This window comes from Polyodon spathula, chromosome 12 (genome assembly GCF_017654505.1).
Source record: "Polyodon spathula isolate WHYD16114869_AA chromosome 12, ASM1765450v1, whole genome shotgun sequence".
NCBI lineage: Eukaryota > Metazoa > Chordata > Actinopteri > Acipenseriformes > Polyodontidae > Polyodon > Polyodon spathula.
In genome coordinates, this window is record NC_054545.1 from 45439358 (window position 1) to 45460208 (window position 20851).

Here is a 20851-nt window from a genome sequence, read left to right on the forward strand (position 1 = left end):
TGTGTGTGTGTGTGTGTGTGTGTGTGTGTGTGTGGTATATATATATATATATATATATATATATATATACACACTGAACAAAAATACAAATGCAACATGCAACAATTTCAAAGATTTTACTGAGTTACAGTTCATATAAGGAAATCAGTCAATTGAAATAAATTCGTTAGGCCCTAATCTATGGATTTCACATGACTGGGAATACAGATATGCATCTGTTGGTCACAGACACCTTAAAAAAAAGGTAGGGGCGTGGATCAGAAAACCAGTCAGTATCTGGTGTGACCACCATTTGCCTCATGCAGCGCGACACATCTCCTTCACATAGAGTTGCTCAGGCTGTTGATTGAGGCCTGTGGAATGTTGTCCCACTCCTCTTCAATGGCTGTGCGAAGTTGCTGGATATTGGCGGGAACTGGAACACGCTGTCGTACACGTCGATCCAGAGCATCCCAAACATGCTCAATGGGTGACATGTCTGGTGAGTATGCAGGCCATGGAAGAACTGGGACATTTTCAGCTTCCAGGAATTGTGCACAGATCCTTGCGACATGAGGCCGTGCATTATCATGCTGAAACATGAGGTGATGGCGGAGGATGAATGGCATGACAATGGGCCTCAGGATCTCATCACGGTATCTCTGTGCATTCAAATTGCCATTGATAAAATGCAATTGTGTTCGTTGTCCGTAGCTTATGCCTACCCGTACCATAACCCCACCACCACCATGGGGCACTCTGTTCACAACGTTGACATCAGCAAACCGCTCACCCACACGACGCCATACAGGCTGTCTGCCATCTGCCCAGTACAGCTGAAACCGGGATTCATCCGTGAAGAGCACACTTCTCCAGCGTGCCAGTGGCCATCGAAGGTGAGCATTTGCCCACTGAAGTCAGTTACGACGCCGAACTGCAGTCAGGTCAAGACCCTGGTGAGGACGACGAGCACGCAGATGAGCTTCCCCGTGACGGTTTCTGACAGTTTGTGCAGAAATTCTTCTGTTGTGCAAACCCACAGTTTCATCAGCTGTCCGAGTTGCTGGTCTCAGACGATCCCGCAGGTGAAGAAGCCGGACGTGGAGGTCCTGGGCTGGCGTGGTTACACGTGGTCTGCGGCTGTGAGGCCGGTTGGATGTACTGCCAAATTCTCTAAAACGACGTTGGAGGCGGCTTATGGTAGAGAAATTAACATTCAACTCTCTGGCAACAGCTCTGGTGGACATTCCTGCAGTAAGCATGCCAATTGCACGCTCCCTCTAAACTTGAGACATCTGTGGCATTGTGCTGTGTGACAAAACTGCATATTTTAGAGTGGCCTTTTATTGTCCCCAGCACAAGGTGCACCTGTGTAATGGTCATGCTGTTTAATCAGCTTCTTGATATGCCACACCTGTCAGGTGGATGGATTATCTTGGCAAAAGAGGAATGCTCACTAATAGGGATGTAAACAAATTTGTGCACAAAATTTAAGAGAAATAAGCTTTTTGTGCATATGGAAAATTTCTGGGATCTTTTATTTCAGCTCATGAAACATGGGACCAACACTTTACATGTTGTGTTTATATTTTTGTTCAGTGTATATATATATATATATATATATATATATATATATATATATACTGCAGCTGAGATCATTTGTCAAGAGAGGTCCCCTTGTGTTACCGTTTAGCAATCTGAGAAAATTGCTGGAAATAACTGGGCAGCTGACCACTTGTTTTTCCCTCTCTTGTATTATAACAGTTGGATTTTCCAGCAGCATCTCTCTGGTACCTTAGGGCATGCAGCAGCAGCAGGAATTTGCTTTACTAAAACCTATTTTAAGAGACCAAAACCCTTCGGAAGTCACACTGATGAGGATAACGTTCTGGAGTAAGTGAAATGTGCTCTGCAGTTTACCAACCCCCTCAAGAGATCCCCTGGCTATTTGCTCCAAAGCTGCATGGGTACTCCCAAGTCTCTCATCATTTTGAAATTTGAAATACAGGATCTTTAGTCCTGAAGCAAAACTTGGGCATTGCGATGTTTGAACACACACCAGAACTGTCTTCTAAAGTTTTAGAGTGGCCTCAAAGTAACCCATCCAGTTTAAAAATACAAACACGGTCAGCACTTTAAAACATGCCAATTGACTGGTGAAGGCAGAAAGATGAAAAAGAGAAGCTTGTAAGCCTGTCTCTATCAACTTGTGCCTTCTGGAAATGAAGAATTAACTTCTATGAATTTCTCGCTTTATGAGTCATGCGTTTTTTTGGAAGTGGTTTTTGTTTTCTCCCTTTTTCTTTAATAACCCACTTGTCTCTGTCTCGTGTTTTCCATCAGCGAGCTGGGTGACTCATTTGGTGTCTCTAGTGTAGCATCACCCCATACAGGGAGTGGTACCGAGGTGGGTAAAGACTGCATGCCAAGGTTGTGAATCAGAGTGCTAACTTCATTCTGCAGGATTCCACAGCACGAAGCCACCCTGGATAGGAGGGGGATCAACTAACACAGCAGATCTAATTCAGTAAAGGCTTTCGAGCTGGCGCTGAAAATCAGCGAGAATGAAATTGATTCACCAGGCCTGGCACATGCTCTGTTTGAAGACAGATGAGAGTGCGTGCCTGCACTGCTCTGTTCCACTACTCTTGTCGCTTTTCCAGGGCACTGACCGATGCCCTGGTTGCAAATGGTTGATTAGGCGGGGCTTCTGCCGTAAGATGGCAGTGAAAAACATTGGCTCAGGGGGGCGGAATGCTTTTCCGATGAGTCATGTTTGTATCTGACTGGCCTTCATTAATCGCAGCCTGCTGAGTAAAAGGGCTTGCACTGTGCATTCTGCTTTTGGGTGGGGAAGACAGCGTCCCCCGCACGATCCTAAGGGTAAGATAGTATGTGACCAGTTCATGAAACCGAAGCCCATGTTGATCTCAGATCAATCGATCTTGTCACTAACAGCAGCTTCTGTTAGTGTCATTCAATCTCACACGCAAGCCCTGGCTGAAATAAAGTCTGCTTGAGGCAAATCGTATGTTAGTTTTTTAATATGTGCTATGCTTTGATAGTGATGGTGAGAACTGTAATGGATTCAGGCCCAGTGCATGGGGAAAGGCAATGGCATTGTATGTTCATACACTGTGCTTAATGAATATGCCATTGATATATGATTGTACCATATCTGAACCTAAACACAGAAGCAGGGATGTACCACAGTACCTCTATTCGTATACACTTTCTTAGTGCAGTATTTCTGATACTGACACCACGGATGAAAAAACACACACTCATTTTCGTTCTTTCCAGTCCTATTGTCAGGAGACAACCTTGGTAAGGGCAAGGAACACACAACAGTAGGCTTCAAACCTTCGGATTATTTTCAGCTGATATAACCAAAGCGTTAATAGCTGACATTCAACTCAGAGTATAAACAATTGTGTTTTTGTTTTTTTATATAAATCAAATATTTAAAGAAATTCTTATTCCCGGCTCCTAATACTGCAGTAGGGTTACTCACTTCCATAGTGCAACATAACAGAGTTTGTTAACTCTAAATCATTTCTCGAAATTTTAAACGTCAAAAGTAAGAAGCGTTTTATTCTACACTTATATGCCAACTATCTGTACAATTTTGCTGTTACATGTTTGGTCTCTATCGCATTAAATCCTCACCAGACAGATGCTTTTGTCCCATATAGCTTAGGCTTCTGTGCTTTATCACAAAGCAGTTCTTGCCATTTGACAGCCCTGAACGTTTCCCCCCCAATAGTGGTAACAGCTGTAGAAAGCTGCTTGCCACTCTGCCTAATAGATTATAATGCCGTCTTCAAGGACTGTTTCTGACTTCTAACACAGGCTATCCAGGTCATGATAAACCCCTACCCAGAGGCAGAGGTGACAGAAATCTCCTCATGCCTCTGGACACATTGGAATTCCTGAAATTGCATGTCCTAAATCAACAGACTCCTCATAATCCAGATCTCTACTTAGACATTTCAAGCAACTGCATATGTCAATAAATAATTCAATCTCAGAATTTGTAAACTGAAATACAGATTTATTCAATGAGATGAGAAGTATGAAATTAGGATCTACGGGAACCGCTAACCCTGACCTTTATAACTCCCAGTCTCCCCATCACATTCTGTCATACAATATCCCCCTAATAAAATACCCAACAAACTCATTTTAACTTGGTTTGTGTGAGCAGCAGGGAACAATAATCACCCCAGTCTAAACTAAGGTACTGATGAGCTTCGAAAGGTATAACTGGGCTGTCTATATAACTACAGTGGCTGCACTGGAAAATGAACAGCACAAACTCCTGTGAGCACCTCTCCTCTCTCTTAAGTGTACTTTTGTACTTCCTACACATTAGGAATTATGCATAACCAAAAGCAAATAATATGCAAAAGCAAACAGAACCAATGCACCTAATACTAGCTGTATTGCTTTCATAATTATTATGAAATGCTTTCTAAATTAATCTTGAAGCTAAACAGCTTCTATCACCCATATGCCTCTTTTAAAGAAATCTTGCTAGGGCTCGAACTGTAGCAATAAGCATAATTCTATTCAGGTTAATTTCGCCTTGCATTCTTTTCTTGACAGTGCAAACCAGAGCATTCTCTAATCAGCTTTATGCGAAATGCCTGAGTGTAACTCAATTGACATTCCACAGAGCTCTGAATACATGAGGAAAACCAGCCTTCTCTATCTAATAGGAGAATGGTTTGATGTCGATTGCCGGGGTCTAATAAAATCATGTTTGGAAAATTCCCCTGCAGAAAGCTTTCCAATGTTCAGAGTTGATCACGATGCGCACGTGACAGCTTGAAAGAAAGGGCTTCTTTATAACTTTAAAAAACAAAGTTACAATTTTTCAGAAGTACTAACCACTGCACATGTGCGGTAGAAATGAAGCTAATTCCCGAAGGTAATACCCTACAGCTAGAGAGCGTTAGAGACAGCTACCTGACATTCACATTTAACCAGAGCCCTTGAACAACTCTTACAGTTCTCTCATGTGATTCTGGAAAGAGGAACCAGTATAAAATAATAAATACAAAACAGGAGTGAAAGAAAAACACAATACAGTATTCAAAGCAAAGACTGCACCTGTTTTCAGTGAAAGGGGAAAAATAAAAACTTGCATGAACCTGTTGCAAGTACAAAACCCTTACACTAACAAACTCTTACAAACAAACTCATTAACAATCTTTCGAACAGGGTATTCTATTACTGTGACATTACAGTAATCTATGTAGTATATGTGGTTGATGACTACCTATTCAGAATGCCTTTTATGACTGGTGCGGGTGTGGCTCGCCCCAAAATTCAAATATCGTGCATTGCTATTGCAGGACATTTTATGGCTTTTAGATGGGATGAGAATTTGAGCTAAAAACAACACTTAACGACACAAATCCCAAATAAGAGAGCTTCATTTCTGCTTGTGCAAGAACAGATTCAACCCCAGTTACCCCCCCTGTCCCTGTCACGCCCTGGTACACTATGCATGTGCTTTACAATGTTACTCTATACTTATCTGTGGTTTAACAAGCTCTACACTTTGCAATGCTCTTACCAATGGTAAAACGCTGTCAACTGCAACTGCGTAACACTTAAGAGGTTCATTCTTTACTTATTAAGCTTGACATCTGCGATCACAAGCCAAACCAAACACCAGTAATCAAACCAGTACAGTACTTATCTGTTCTTTACCATTCTCGCTTATACTGCACCAAACTTTTAAGCTTTAATCTTGCACAGTAAGCTTGTCTAACGAAAAACATTACCACCCCCATACCTTAGTAAATGAGAGATATCAACCCTCACATTTACAGTTTTCAGCTTATGCACCAAGAAAGAGTTATAAAGTTATAATAGCTGCTTGGAATTTGACAATACCTGGGTTAATGTTCTGTTTAACCCTTTCAGTGGCTGTGTGCAAGGAGCTGGCTTAGCCGACATAATTATATTGACAGATCTGGTGTTGTAGTGGACACGTTATCGATAAAGGACTATGATAAAGTCCACTAATACTAAGCTTTAAAGTGATACATGTTGTAGCTGTGTGGGCAATGGGTCCATTAAGTCCCTCCAAAACGTGCCCCATCTGCGGAGGGGTAGAGTAGCTGGGGTGACGTACCTGGTAGATCATGACTTTAAAGTTGCGTCTCTTGAGCAGCTCTGCCTCGTTGGTCTCCAGCCTCTTGATCTGCCCTGCTTGCTTCTCCAGGTGCTGCCTCACGGTCTTCACGTTGACGCTCACCTTGCGCACCTTCTCCAGCATCTTGTTGACCGTGTTGCTGGTGGTCGTGTGGGACTTGGTCAGCTTGGTCAGTTCGCTCTGGATGCCCGTCACTGAGCTCTCCATCTCCTGCTGCCTGTGCTCCAGGCTGTTCTGCGTCTCCTGGATCTGGTCCACCGCCCCGATGATCTTGTCTAGAAGAGTCAGGATCATCACCCCGTTCACCTGCGAGTCCGTCTTCTCCGCATGTTCACCCTCCACTTGCTCATCATCTGAGTCTTCAGAGAGGGCCACAGTTTCAACTTGCACGCTTGAATCCGCCATGGTTGCCTGGTTGTGGTAGAACCCCCCAAAAAACTGGGAGATTGGCCTTCAAAAACCGTAGGAACTAGTCAAGTTACTTAACTCTCTTTACTTCTCTCTCTCTCTCTCTCTCTGATTTTCTATCTTGCCCGGGGAACTGTCAGCAGCTGGAGTGAAGAGCTTGTTCAGTTACAGCATGTGTGCCTCAGCCCAAATGCCACAAGCTCTGCTAACCCATCCAGTCAAGCTATCCTGCAGAATTTTCCAAACTCTCAGGTCATTGGTTAACTCCACTAGCTGCACACGTGTTTTATTCCTGCCACGGTTCCCACCCACCCCTCCAACCCCCTCCCCCCTCCCCCCTCTCCCTCTCCCCTCTCCCTCTGCCTTGGCTTGAATAGTTGGGAGAGGGGGGCGAGGACTTTTCTTTCCATTGCAGGCAAGCACACGCACAGCTAAGCAAGGAATGTGAAGTTAGAGCTTCAATCACTTTTTCCGAAGGGTTTCCAGTGCATTTTAAACTGTGAGAAAACGGACACGAGAGTTAACTCTTCCTGTGGCAGACCGTTGCTAACTCACCAAACAAACACTTGTGGCAAGCACAGGGGTAGCAGGGCGTGCTTTGTGATTAATCAGACACCCTGGCCTCAGCAGTTTAGGATGTAGGGCTTTGAAAGCTTGCTTTTCTATTGTTTAGCATCGACAATGGATCCAAAAACCGGACATACTAGAAAATGGAGCTTCGGCGCAGTTTTGAATTCATCTAATGCCTTCTGCTTGCTTTCAAAAAGCTTCTTTCGCTATAGTGTAGTCCACAAGCTGGTCCGCGGGTTCCAGGTTGTCGTGCCCCCCCCCGGCTACCTAAAGGGATCTCATCTTATGTTTTCCTAATATTTAATATCTTATCTGTTCAATATCTAATTGCGTGTGTGCTCTGTATGGTTCGCTTTACGCTTTGATCACTACTTACTGCGCTTCACTATTCGATCGAAATATGCGTCTGAAAAGACTCGTTGGTGCAACCCTGACATGCATCACCGTGTTGACAATCAGTCTTTGCAGAATTGATTTATTTATTACTACATTGCAAGCATGGCAAATAACGATTTTTTTTTAATGCATTTATTTATTTTAGCAAAAACAAAAACTGAGAAATATGGAGAATACACGCAATAAGACATTAAACGCGTACGAAATTGAATGTTAGGAAATGTGCATGATCCCCCATTAACTTCACCGGCCAGCAAAGTAGGGTTGCACGGCGGGTGTTGCATTCAAGCTGCAAAGGGGAGCCTGCCTGCTCTCCCCCGGTCATTGTGGATATGAAGCTGTCATTTCCGACGCATTTAAGATTGCCGTAGATCCAAGAGACTGCGAGTTTTCTACAGACCAGAGACTCGAAAACTCTCCCATTTTGTTCAGTCCTCGACCAAGTTTCTCTGGTAAATCTCTGTAACAGCCATTGTTACAAATTATGAGCGGGTCTCCTGTGATTGTAGAGACAGGCACATACCAGCAGGACACACTCATAAATCAAACGCAACTGTGTCATAACAGTATTCTTTTCCCTGCATGTGACCGATTGTCCTCGTGGTTTCTATGGCAGCAAATCGGTGTTATTTGTCTTGTACAGCTGGCAAAAGCATCGTCAGGGTAAGGAGATTATATCGGGGTTTGTGATAGCCTTGACGTGAAGTGCTTTGCGTATATAAACTAAAATAAACCTAAAAAAACAACAACTATTGAACCAGTCAGCCCCAACAAAGTTATCATTATTAGTAGTATAAAGCCCTTTTTTATTTATGAAGGGTAAATGGTGTGTGTTCCTACTGCATGGACAGTGTATTATAATTGCTAACATTGATGCAGAATTTGGGTAGAAATCCCATAAAGCTGTATATGCATGCATCTTTGCAATATTGAAAACGATATTATTTTGGCAGAAAATGTTACACTAAATAATTAGCACGTTCTAAAATGGTGCCGTTAAAAAGAATTCGCTGAAATTAACAAGGATAATTATGGTGACAGTTATCACTGTTAAGCTATCAAATAAGAAACTGACTAAATTATCAGTGCTGCCCCAGACTTCTTACCCACTGGCGTACAACAGCAATATGTGCTGTAGCACAAAGCACCGCTAGATGGTGCTGTCAGAATGCTACCCTATACAAAACGCTTATCTCTGTCTAAAAAAAAAATACAAGATGTGTGCAGTGCTGCTGTTGCACTTGGCCGTCCTGTTTTCAGCAACAACGAATGCAAACGAAATAACACGCATTTGCTAATTGGACATGCTTTTGTTCCATTATAGCAGGAATCCAGCTCCTGTGACCTTTGGCATAAGACAGATTCGGGTGCTTCTAAATTTACCGCTGGTTAATTATAGAGTCAGTGGCATTACAGAGCTGCTCGTGTGCTTGCCAAAACACAGATGAAACGAGGGAATATGTATCTGACACAGACCCTGTACAACAGTCATCTTAACGAAATAAACGAGGGTTTCAATTCGCATTTTCATGAATACCTTTGTATTTCATACTTTATTGTCACATACACACGTTCCTGCCCCTAACACGACGCCGTGAACTTGTGTGGGTAGGTAAATGAGTTTAGCAGGTAGCATGGTAAAATGCGCACTGTCATTTCGCAGGATTTTCTCGCTTGGTCTGTCTTTGTTTTACCTTGTTTTCACTAAGATTTACTGTGTTATGTTTTTACCGGCTTGTATAAATGGTTAGCCTGAGTAAAACTAAAAACCTGGAAAGCAAAAAAAAAAAAAAAAAAAAAAAAAACAGTATAACGATAGTAGCTTATGATTTATTATTATTATTATTATTATTATTATTTCGATTTGGCATAGTTTATGTGACCAGTTTTCCAATAGGGTAACATGCACCTCATTAAAGACTGCACGTATCTATGGTTCGAATAGGATTTGAACGTTGGCGTTTTTATTTTCCAAACCTCAACCTCCATTTAAATGTAAATTGGTCATCGTTAAGCTCTCTCTACCCTAATAACGCGAAAACTACGAATTAAAGACTGCGTTTACTGACATTTTCTTCCAGTTTCCAGGCACTGTAACTCAAACTGCGAAGATGGGGTCACGGCCAGACGCAGGATATTCACTAGTACAGATTATTCGCTTCCACACTTTCCTTAAAACTGGCTTAATTTAAAATATAACCACTTGGTATCAAAACTACCAAGATATAAACGCCGGGTAACATAAGACAGCACGCCCCGCCTTACAGAAAAGCGTCCCCGCAACCAGCCACCCCCCTCACGTGATTAGGGCCCTAGTGACGTGTGCGCGTCGTGAGGGCGAGCGATCAGCTGACGTTTCTTGGTGAACGCAGTGGAGGGAAGAGCTGAGGACGCTTTCTTATTTAGGTTTGTATTTTCAATCGGAGATCTCAATTGGCGTTTAACATTTTGCTTGTGACAGCGGAGGTCGTTTACATTTGAGATTTTCCGCGGCGCTGTTTAGCGAGATCCAGAGACAGCGCTTGCGTGTTTACAGCAGCAGCCTTGTAGGACCTACTCCACTGACCCAGTGCACTCGTTCTTAATAGCATTGCATTCGTATAATAATAATAATAATAATAATAATGCACAATATTAAACGTACAATACGTTTGCCGTTGTCTGTGTAATCATAGTCATATCACGATTGTGTCAGTTTAAATATCTCAATCGCAGATGTTGTGTATTCTTCCACGAATTCAAGTTAATGTCATCAATCTTACGAACGTTGTTCCGATTGCCCGCACTCCCTTCATATTTTCTATTATTAGCTGTATAAAAGGCGACTGTGCCTCTAAATATACAATAACACGAACAGGGCGACCTTTATTTTGTGTGTGTGTGTGTGTGTGTGTGTGTGTGTCTGTGTGTGTGTGTGTGTGTGTGTGTGTGTCTGTGTGTCTGTGTGTGTGTGTTTTGATGCTGCTTCTCCAGAATTTAAATGGCACCGGTCAGTAGTCAAGCAGCAGCCACAGAAATGAGAGAGAACGTCGTCCTTGTTTACACAAGAACATCTGCCTGCAGCAAGCAAACGGTTAAAAAAGAATAGTCTGTTTATTATTTTAATGATATCTTCAGTATTCGGTAGCCTTTCTTTTTGCTTTAAATATAAATATAGAATAGGGTGTTTTTAATACAGTGTTATATACAGTGCTCACATTAACTGTGTTGGGCTTTTATTGATCTGACCTTCCTATCTGTGCTCGCTTGTTTGCCTCAGTCACCGATGGAAATAACCACATTTATCATGACGACCTGTACTGTAGTACTCTCTCGGCACTGCTTGAGAATAGGAGGTGCCGGATATCGAGCTGTCAATTCGTCACAACGACTATGCGTTAAAAAGACTTCACACACACACACACACACGTATATATATAATTTCACTTTGAATTGCAATGGAATTAATACTTTTAATTAGTAGCCTTTGTTTCTGGGTCTCATGGTATCTAAATCCTTAAGCCTGCTGTATCGCATTAGCAATGTTACTTAAGCAAGACTGCATTTTATGACGTTGTGCTTGTGTTGATAATGCGATAAGTTAAGTTAGATAAGTTACCATCCAAATAGATGGCAAGTAATCCATTTGTGCAGGGACATTCAGAATAAAAAGCCATTGACGGCGACTTTTATGCTAGACTTTGTTGGGATGCTAATGCGTGGGCACAGTACATCGAGTCAGTGGTAGCCTTCCAGTTACACCTGTGTGTTGTCATTTATTCCAGAACCCTGCCGTATCAGAGCAGATTATTTGATAGGTGACGGTCCTGTCTCGTGATTCGTCATGGGGGAGCTGTTCCGCAGTGAGGAGATGACCCTGGCCCAGCTGTTCCTCCAGTCGGAGGCTGCTTATTGCTGCGTCAGTGAGCTGGGAGAACTGGGAATGGTCCAGTTCCGAGATGTAAGTTGTAATAAATTACAAGTGGAGAAGAGGGTGCTAAGACCGGAGCGTTTTTCGCAGCATTTGGAATTCGAGACCCTCAGGTTGGTAAGTGGATTTCTCGTCTCTGATCAGTGCACGCTCCCTGTTTTTTTGCAGCTCAACCCAGATGTGAATGTGTTCCAGCGCAAGTTTGTTAATGAAGTGAGGAGATGCGAAGAAATGGACCGGAAGCTGAGTGAGTGTCTTGTTCCTCGGTGCAACTTTATTCTAGAGCCCTGACTAAAGGAAAGCATGCTGGCTCTACAGTGATGTAAAGTGGTCTTTAGACTGTACTGTATATTAGTCCTTTTTGACACCCTTAATAGCACTAAACACAGTGAAAGTGTAGCATACAGATATCTGAAAAATACCAGGCTTTCACATGCTATGTGGTGGTAATAAGATCACTGTTAAGATCATTAAAATAGACCAGTGGTATTGATTTTTTGGAATGTGCATTAAAAGGTACAAAAAACACTGGGCTTCACAGCACAGAATGAGGTTTCTTTTGAATTGATTTGATTCTGAAAGGGAGAGCTGCCTTAATCATTAAACAAAAGGTTTGTCTTTTTGAATTGGTTTGAATTCCTGACCCCTTTCCGAGAGCTGAAACGAATTCTCAATGTCAGTGACATGTGAATTCTTAATAGTTACAGTAGACATGTAAATAATCGTTTTTTTTTTTTTTTGTTTCCCCCCCCCCCCCCCCAAAGGATTTGTGGAAAAGGAAATTAAGAAAGCCAACATACCGATGCTAGATACTGGGGAGAATCCGGAGATCCCCTTTCCGAGAGACATGATCGATTTAGAGGTAAAGTGCCACATCTAAAAATAAAAAAATAAAAAAATTCTGGTTTTAAAAAATAAATTAAATAAGAGGTATTTGTAGCGTAAAGATGGGTGCCACTCATCTGATTACCAAAATCATTATGCAGGAAGGGAATGTGTTGACAGTCAGGTGAGTTCAGTTGAAATCTATAACAAGAATTTGCAGCTACATAGATCAAAGCAGGAAGAAAATACATAGCTGCATTTGAAAATGCCCGCTTGCAGGAGTGTAGATTTTTGAAGGGCACGATATTGTACTGTTTGTAATTGAAAATGACAGGAAGTAAACCTGAGCGATGGAAAACCCCTTATTTGATAGCTGACTAGATGGCTGGTTCTGGTATTGACGTTCATCCAGCGCTATAACAGAAAAATTACTTTTTTTTTCTCAATTAACCCTTTTATGCATTGCAACCTTATATGGAGACGCAAATGCATGATGACCTCATGAGGATGCAATTTCTTTCCCCCTTATATAAAGCAATGGCATATTTTTTGGTCAACGAAAACTATGTTTATTATGTGTCCAAAACTACTACTTTAGTTTTTCAGCCTTTTTTTTTCAATATTTCTTACATGAAGAAGTTACAGACACTGAGAAAGCAGTCGAAATGTTTGCAATTGCGTTTCCTGTGTTCTAGTATTATTGCAAGGTATTGTGGCTTTTTTGGTGGTTTATACTTGCATACGTGCCTTCGCAATGAAGGCCAGTTGAGCCTGATGGGTAAAATGAGTGTTACATATAGTTTTTTTTCTTTTGTGGTTGGCTGTGCGCAGGCGACGTTCGAGAAACTGGAAAACGAGCTCAAGGAGATCAACACGAACCAGGAGGCGTTGAAGAAGAACTTCCTGGAGCTCACAGAGCTGAAGCACATCCTTCGAAGGACGCAGCAGTTCTTTGATGAGGTCAGGATATCGGTTGTTTCCCCCCACAGACGATGCTCCGGCTTTCAGCTTCGAAGCCTCTTTCGCTCCTGGCTGTCGTTCCCGGAACGTGCTTGGCTGGTTGTGCAGTGCCGCTGATTCCCAGATGCCCTTTCTAACCCCACAGGAGTTGGGACCACTTCCTGCTTTTCAAATTCAATTCCTTTTTAAAATCAATTCCCATTGCCTTTTAATGAATCCCAACACATCACTGATCAGAATTGCATTTGGCAGTATTCTGTTAAAATGATCTTCTCACAGGGGCAACACATTATCACAGGATAGCTGAACAGCTCAAAAATCCTTTTATAAGGTCATAGCTCACGTTCTAGAGTGACTGTTGGTAACCCTTTTAAGGTACAAGGGACGTCTGTGTTCAGTGAACAAAAGGATGTTCACTTTCTTGTTTTTGCAATGAGGGGCACGAAACACGGTTTAAAATTGACTGACGGGTTGGATCCAGTCGTCCAAATTGTCAGTTTCCTCACGATGTATTTTAAGAAGAAACCGTTTGACTAACCGCTCGGTTCCTTGTGTACCTGAAGGGGTTAAATTGAAGCAGAAGGAATTGGAATTGAAAGCCAGGTTTGACCCCAACATTACTGACGCTAACTTGAATTTTATAATTCGTTTTTTACAGCTACGGAATATGCAAGGCCATTAAAATCCCACATTGCTTTATTGTATACTGCATGTTATTCAGGGTTCATCGCATAGCAGGTTGTACCATTTCAAGTTGTTTATGGCTCCAACTTCTGCACAAATCTTATTTCCATCACTGTGTGTTTGTCCGAGAGTAAGGTTTTGTCTTTTCTAGCCATGTTAATTTGGATTAAACAAATATTCGAACTCGTTTTTGCACTGAAAGAACGCAATAGTAAATAGTAAGAAAAAAACACAATTCAAGTGACATTTCAAGATGCTTCCTCTGGTGACAACATTGTTTTCATTCAAGTTAACTTTATAATGTGTTTTTACAGCATTTCATTTAACCATTAACTTTTAGAGCTGGGTTAACAGACCTTACTAAGCATTTTACGTGCAAGTAAGTAAAGCTAAGATTAGTGCTAATCATGGTCTGTGCAATGGGTGTTTTTTTTTTTTTTTATTCCAAGTAACAGGCTTACTTTTAAAGTAGAAAAAAAGGTTGTTTCTGGTATTGCTGGTATTTGCATGTGGCTTTACATTTTCACTACTGCTGGGTTATCTGTCATCTTATATTTGCTAAGACCCACGTGGTCGTTACAAATGGAAGACACTGCTCTGTTCATGAAGTCAGACTTCTGGTTAGTTTGAAGCTGTGAAGTTTCTAACATTCTGCTGTTGGACATGCAGAAGAGTTACCAAGTTACTTTTCTTAGGGGCTCCTTGAACATCGTTTTAAAGTCAACAGGCTGGCTTGCCTGGGTGGGCATGTAAGAGTTTCTTTGTGGTGATGGTCATTCTTAAGACGAGGTCCACATTAATCCTGCCACAGGAAGCGTGTTGCCTGCAGTGACTTAACTGGCATGTGTTAAATAAAGGCTGCTTGTTGCACCATATTTTCAAACAGGATGAGAACCAGAACTATCGTTTTATTTAACTCTGTCGCCATGAAGAAGCACGTTTTCTCATTCTGTATGTCGCCTGTCTTGCACTTGCCGTTATGCTTCTATCCTTGTAACGAGGACAAAAGTGCCAGTGATTCAGTGTAGCATTAGTGCTTACTGTGACACGCGTCCAGTGACAGCATGAAATATTCATAGATTAACAGAACGTGTAGAGATTTCTTCACTGGTCTGTCATTTTGAAAACTGTTTGGTGGGCCTAGAGGCTAAAGCCTGATCAGTCTCTTGTCAGCCTTGTGCTTTATTCCTAAGTGTTGTAAAGCCGGTTGTATAGTTTTAGCCTGCCCCGCCTGTCTGCACTGTCCTATCAGTCATTTCCATATAGACAAATCAGCCTATCTTTTTTACAAAGCCATTTGTGACGAAGGAAAACCTGTCTGCTGGTGTTATCGTCAGTAACGCTCACGCTGTCGGCGATGGTAGGTTTAGAAACAGTGAAAGATACTTCCCTAGTGTTCAGTGTCTTTCTGCAGACACTGAGGAATGCTTCTAGTCAAAATATTTGTCATTAAGAACTGTACAAGTTTCTATTAGTATTGGCTGCCCTGCCAATGTTAAAAACATGAATCCCAATTAAGCTGTTTTTTTCCTTAACATTATATCCTGTTGTTTTATATTTCTACACTGTTTAAGTGTGGGAGACTTCATGAGCACTTCAGGTGTTTGTGTGTGGGGTGTGCCGTGTTGTTTTTACGTTTCTGTTACGTTTATCACAGGGTAATATCATCGGTTCCCTTAAATGTCATTTAAAATCCTTTCATTTCTATGTCTGCAAAAGCCTTTTTAAATAGGTGAAGGTGAAGGCATGTCAGGCTGGTTTCATAGACTCCGTTTTTGTACTAAGCTTGCGTTACCATACCTTAATACCCTTCGGTAGTCCATGGTTAGTGCTAGTCTATGTCAGTGAAACCAGCCCTTTATAATGACGTTAGTCCTTCACCCAGTCTTCTGTGTGTTTTTAATATCAGAGATCAGTAGACAGTGGGAAATCAGTGTGGGTTTGTTACAAAGACTGGAAAAGTAGCAGTTAGTGGCATGCAGTCCCCTCCCCTCCTCTCTGTTCTCTATTTAATCTCTCTTTCTCGTTTCTAACCCTGTTTACTATTCCCATACGGGTGTGTTTGTTTGTAAATAAAACAAACCCCCCCCCCCCAGTTCACTGTTCACAGAGCTTCCGTAGTTCCGAATAAAAATCCACAGGACTGTTTCTAGTGATGTTATTGAGTTAGTGTAGTCCTTACTGTAATGTATTCTTCTGGTTTCTTAGATTCACTTCAAAGTTTCAATTTCAGCCTTCACTTCCTGTTTACTTTTTCAAGTTGAAAAGCTCCCCTACGATCTCAATGTAGCTCTCGTGATGATGAAATCTATCCTCCAAGCACATATGATACGTTAGCATGTAACAGTGAATCTGTCCCCCTGCAACACTCTGCCGTGGGGACAGGTTAATGGTGACACACTGGTGTGAGTCTTATTGTGTGGATTAGCCCAGAGTGATTCGCGCAGTACAACAATTACTCAGTTTAATACTAATATGTTCTTAAACATAAAAATCGGCATGCAGTACGAAAAAGGCACTTCATGCACACGGTCTAATTAACAAGGATCCCAAAACGCTTCACAAACACAGGCAAACAGGCACACACACACACACACACACACACACACACACACACACACACACACACACACACACACACACACACACACACACACACACACACACACACACACACACACACACACACACACACACACACACACACACACACACACACAGGCACACACACACACACACAGGCACACACACACACACACACACACACGCACGCACACACACACACACACACAGGCACACACACACACACGCACACACACACACACACACACAGACACACAGGCAGACGAAATCTAAAACTAAACCATTCAATTAAAAACCGTCCAATACAACATTTTATAAAGCAGTAATGAAAAAAGAGGCACGTTGTATTATTATTATTTTTAATGTTGATTACTGATGCAGAACACTTGGATGCATGTAATGAAACAAACCATTGCAAACGTGAGAATGTTTAGTAGAATCAGGCAGCGTTTAAGGAGGTTGAAGTTTGCGTATTCGCTTCTGGTATCCTGTCAGTTATGCTTGTGGTCTCAGTGAACTGACCACATTTAGCTTCTTGGTTCCTTTAACCGATGACGATTCCTTTAATGTCAAAATTCTCGCAAGGAGTTAAACCAGAAGGAGTTAAACCACATACGATGCCATCTGAACCTTAGAAAAACACACACAGGCGTGGACCATTTGTGTGAAATACCCTTTTTAAATGCATTTGAATTATAACCCTAATGAAAGTACTTGAATCAAATTGAAAGTACAGACGTTGTCCAAAATAAGAACCGCACTGTAAATAGGAAGCGCACTGTTTGAAAGCTAGATGGTTTTTCGATTGACTCGTCTTGTAAACCATCCTGCAACCCGTAGTCTTTTGTTCTGCAATAAATAACTATGCAGTAGTGGGGAAAGTTAGTCTGCATTGAAAAGTGACATTGCATTTGCATGCATAAGAGCCTTTTGGCTTTATATATATTTCTGTAACAACCAGAATTTTATATACAGGTTACCATGCAATGCAGAAGTTACCCATTGCATAGCAGTGTGATCCATTCCTGGTTTTACTGCCTGTTTAATAAGAAGACACACCTGAGCAAAATCTGGAATGGGTGAAACTGCTATGCAACAGGAGTCTTATTACCATCGCTGTTCTTCTTCAACATTGCATCTCCCTGCAACGTTCCAGCCCTTACGCTTTGGTTGTCGTTTTTTCTTCTTACTAGAGTGTGTGTGTGTGTGTGTGTGTGTGTATTTGTTTGTGTGTGTGCAAGTTGACCCTGTGTCGCATTATTCCCCGTTCATTTCTAACCTCTCTCTCTCTCTCGACCTGTCCTTCTTATATTGATTCTCTCGCTCATTCTCCTGGTTCCTGGCTTCTCTGCATGCTACTAACTAGCTTCGTTAGTTAAATTGGTTTGTGAATTGCTGAATTGCATCATCATCAGATGGCAGATCCTGACCTTGAAGAGTCGTCTTCACTGATGGATCCGAACGAGGTGGGGAGACCTCCTCTTCGCCTGGGGTGAGTGCACCATACAGCCAGCTCTGTACAGCTCCGCCCCTTTATACAGTGCTGTGCAGTTATTAGAACACTCCACAATTTGTACGAGAGCTTCTGTTTTTTAACTCTCTCTACCTTCCTAATATCCTGTCTGTTGATAATGACGGTATTCAGAATTCTTTGAAAGGAATGCCAAACCACGGTTGCCAGTAATTAGTAACGTTACGAGGCCGGGCTGAGTGAAACGTGTCTAAAGAAAAGGGACGGCGCTCACTGAAAACCAAGACGCCCTGGAAGCTACTGGTTAGAACTTGGAAAATGACACTTGAGAAATTTACAAGTGGATAGTGAAACATTTTGTATTGTGCTGCCTGTCCATGCGTTTATACAGCAGTGTGCACATGTACTAGAACACCTCAAGAGTGGTCATTTATATCCTTTATATACCTGTCTGCAGGAAAACCTCTGGGGGGAGAATTTCCATTTCCAGTCGTGATGTAGAAACAATGTGAAAATGTTAGGCCACTTTGTGCTTTTATTTAAGCATCTTAAGCAACTTCTAAAAGTCTCCTGCATTTTTACAATTTGCGGCTCTGTGTTTCTTTTCTCTTACTATGTTTATGATTTGATTGTCAGTTGAATTATACAATCACTAATTGACAATTTTCCAAGAGAACAAAGGACCCTGTCTAGTTTGCAGATTCAGGTTTATTTAAAGACTTTAACTTCACAGTTGTTCATAGTAGAGGTAATTTATTATACTCAAGCTGAATGTGAGGTGATCATAATATTTCATCTATGTAGATATCTCCAATCTGTGAAGAGTGGGAGGTATCTAAACGAAAAATGCAGGGACTCACATTGCATAGCAGTTTGATCCATTCCTGGTTTTACTTCAAGTTTAAGAAGACACCAGAGCTTGTTACCTGTACACTGTGGCTAATCAAGCTGGTAATAAAACCTGGAATGGATGAAAGTGCTATGCATTAGGAGTCGTATTTCCATCCCTGAAATAGTTTTTCCATGCAGCTTCGTGGCTGGAGTGATAAACCGGGAGCGGATTCCTACCTTTGAGCGGATGATGTGGAGGGTGTGTCGAGGCAACGTGTTCCTGCGGCAGGCTGACATCGAGGACCCCCTAGAGGACCCCACCACGGTCAGTACTTTACTTCCCATGTGTGAGAGCCGGGCACGAACGGGCAACCCCCCCACCCACCGCAAGCGAGGATGTGTTAATTCCGGTTTTGTAATTTAGCCTCTGGGTTAAACTGACCCTCTTAATTACCCAGTAAGAGTTAAGTGCTAATGCAGACTTCTAATTATGCAACAGCGGATCAGATTCGTTTGTACTGCTGGTTATAGAGAATATATATCAGCGGCCAGCGATATACTTCACAGGAAGGGTGAATCATAATTTATAATGAAATACAGAGCAGGCAAACCTTTGCCTATCACTTCCCTATGGTCAGATAAGCGGTTTGAAGAATTGTCCCTTGTTATTAACTACTTTACCTTTAGGATCCCATTGTAGGGTGCTGTACTCTTCAAAGACTCTGAAAAGTAACATCGGTACAGTCAAAACTTCTGACAAAAACCAGGAGCTGTGTGGTGCAACTAAGGAGGTCATTTGGCTGGTTTCCTTTTTACTAATGTTGAACTAGCATAAAAGAAATCCTTGCAAACCAGTGCTTTTAGGTTCATTTTCAAACCAGTTTGGCCGTTCTCTAGCAGACCTTGGGGCCAATTCCATGGTGCAATTCATAATTAATTGCAATTCAAATGTTAATTGAAGCTTGGCACACCTATGTAGTTGTCATTGTGAACATGCACTGTAATTGACTGGTTACAGTTCAGTTATGTGTTGATTTGTCATTCAATCACCATTCTTGTATTTTCAGCCACTAGTAAGTTTCTGCGTTTATACCGGTGGTTATTAATGGGTTATTTAAATACACAGAGTAAACATGTTGGTGTGTGCAGCTGTTTATGTAACCTTTTTTAGCGTAAATGTAATTATTGCAACATAATTAATTCAGCTGTAGTTGTAGTAGTTATCAGAATAATTTCCCCAGGTTTGTCCTGTTTGTTGTACATGTAATTCCTTGCCTGTCTTAGTGGTTCAGGCAGTCACATGCTTTTCACATTCACATTTCTTTTTTAAAATGTGTTTATTTTTCCGCAGGGAGACCAAGTCCACAAATCAGTGTTCATCATCTTCTTTCAAGGAGACCAGCTGAAAAACAGAGTCAAGAAAATATGCGAAGGGTAAGGCGGTGAAAGAGGGAGGGTGTGTGTGTGTGTGTGTGTGTGTGTGTGTGTGAGGGGCCCAACCCCACCTCCCCACCAACGACTAGTAAGAGAGTTGCAGCCTGGATACATTAATGCATTTGGATGCACTCCAGACACAGAATTAGATCCACAATCCTGAATCTGAGACAGCAAGATAATGTCCACGGGATACAATGTGCAACACTTCCAGAAGTTCCATTGGGGGAAAAAAAGGGAAAAATCTTTTTTTTTTCAGAAACATATTTTGATCATTCCTTGGCAGGGCAGTAGCACAAAGATTGTTACCATTGTTTGCCTTTTTTGGAATCCCATGTTAAGGTTCTTTTGGAGGCCAGCAGGACACACCAGTGATTGTGTTCATTGTGTGTTGGTTTGTTTCCAGGTTCCGCGCCTCTCTGTATCCTTGCCCTGAAAACCCCCAGGAGAGAAAGGAAATGGCTGCAGGTGTCAGCGCCAGAATTGACGACCTTCAGATGGTAATTGCAACTTCTGTGTAAAGCTTAGGGGAATACAATGCCCCTTTCTTCAGGAACAGTGGCTTGAGGTTGCTGTATCAAACCCCTATTCTCCTGGAACCAAGTTCCAAGCCACAAAGTGCTTCTGTGTT

At 41.9% G+C, this 20851-nt stretch overlaps 2 protein-coding genes across 3 annotated transcripts in view; one reads left to right on the forward strand and one right to left on the reverse strand.

The window, feature by feature from the left end:
• LOC121324070 (caveolae-associated protein 1-like) overlaps window positions 1–6822 on the reverse strand; it is an 18987-nt gene extending 12165 nt beyond the window's left edge. Inside the window, exon 1 of the mRNA XM_041265515.1 lies at window positions 6128–6822. Coding sequence (XP_041121449.1) covers window positions 6128–6553 — 426 coding nt within the window. The 5' untranslated portion in view covers window positions 6554–6822. The remainder of the gene's footprint in view (window positions 1–6127) is intronic.
• Window positions 6823–9839: 3017 nt separating this feature from the next.
• The window catches only part of LOC121324060 (V-type proton ATPase 116 kDa subunit a1-like), a 32854-nt gene continuing 21842 nt past the window's right edge, over window positions 9840–20851 (forward strand). For both annotated transcript variants that reach the window (XM_041265481.1, XM_041265482.1), the window contains exons 1-9: window positions 9840–9928; window positions 11287–11462; window positions 11601–11679; window positions 12197–12294; window positions 13089–13217; window positions 17900–17976; window positions 18985–19111; window positions 20138–20220; window positions 20627–20720. In XM_041265481.1, coding sequence (XP_041121415.1) covers window positions 11346–11462; window positions 11601–11679; window positions 12197–12294; window positions 13089–13217; window positions 17900–17976; window positions 18985–19111; window positions 20138–20220; window positions 20627–20720 — 804 coding nt within the window. In that variant the 5' untranslated portion in view covers window positions 9840–9928; window positions 11287–11345. The remainder of the gene's footprint in view (window positions 9929–11286; window positions 11463–11600; window positions 11680–12196; window positions 12295–13088; window positions 13218–17899; window positions 17977–18984; window positions 19112–20137; window positions 20221–20626; window positions 20721–20851) is intronic.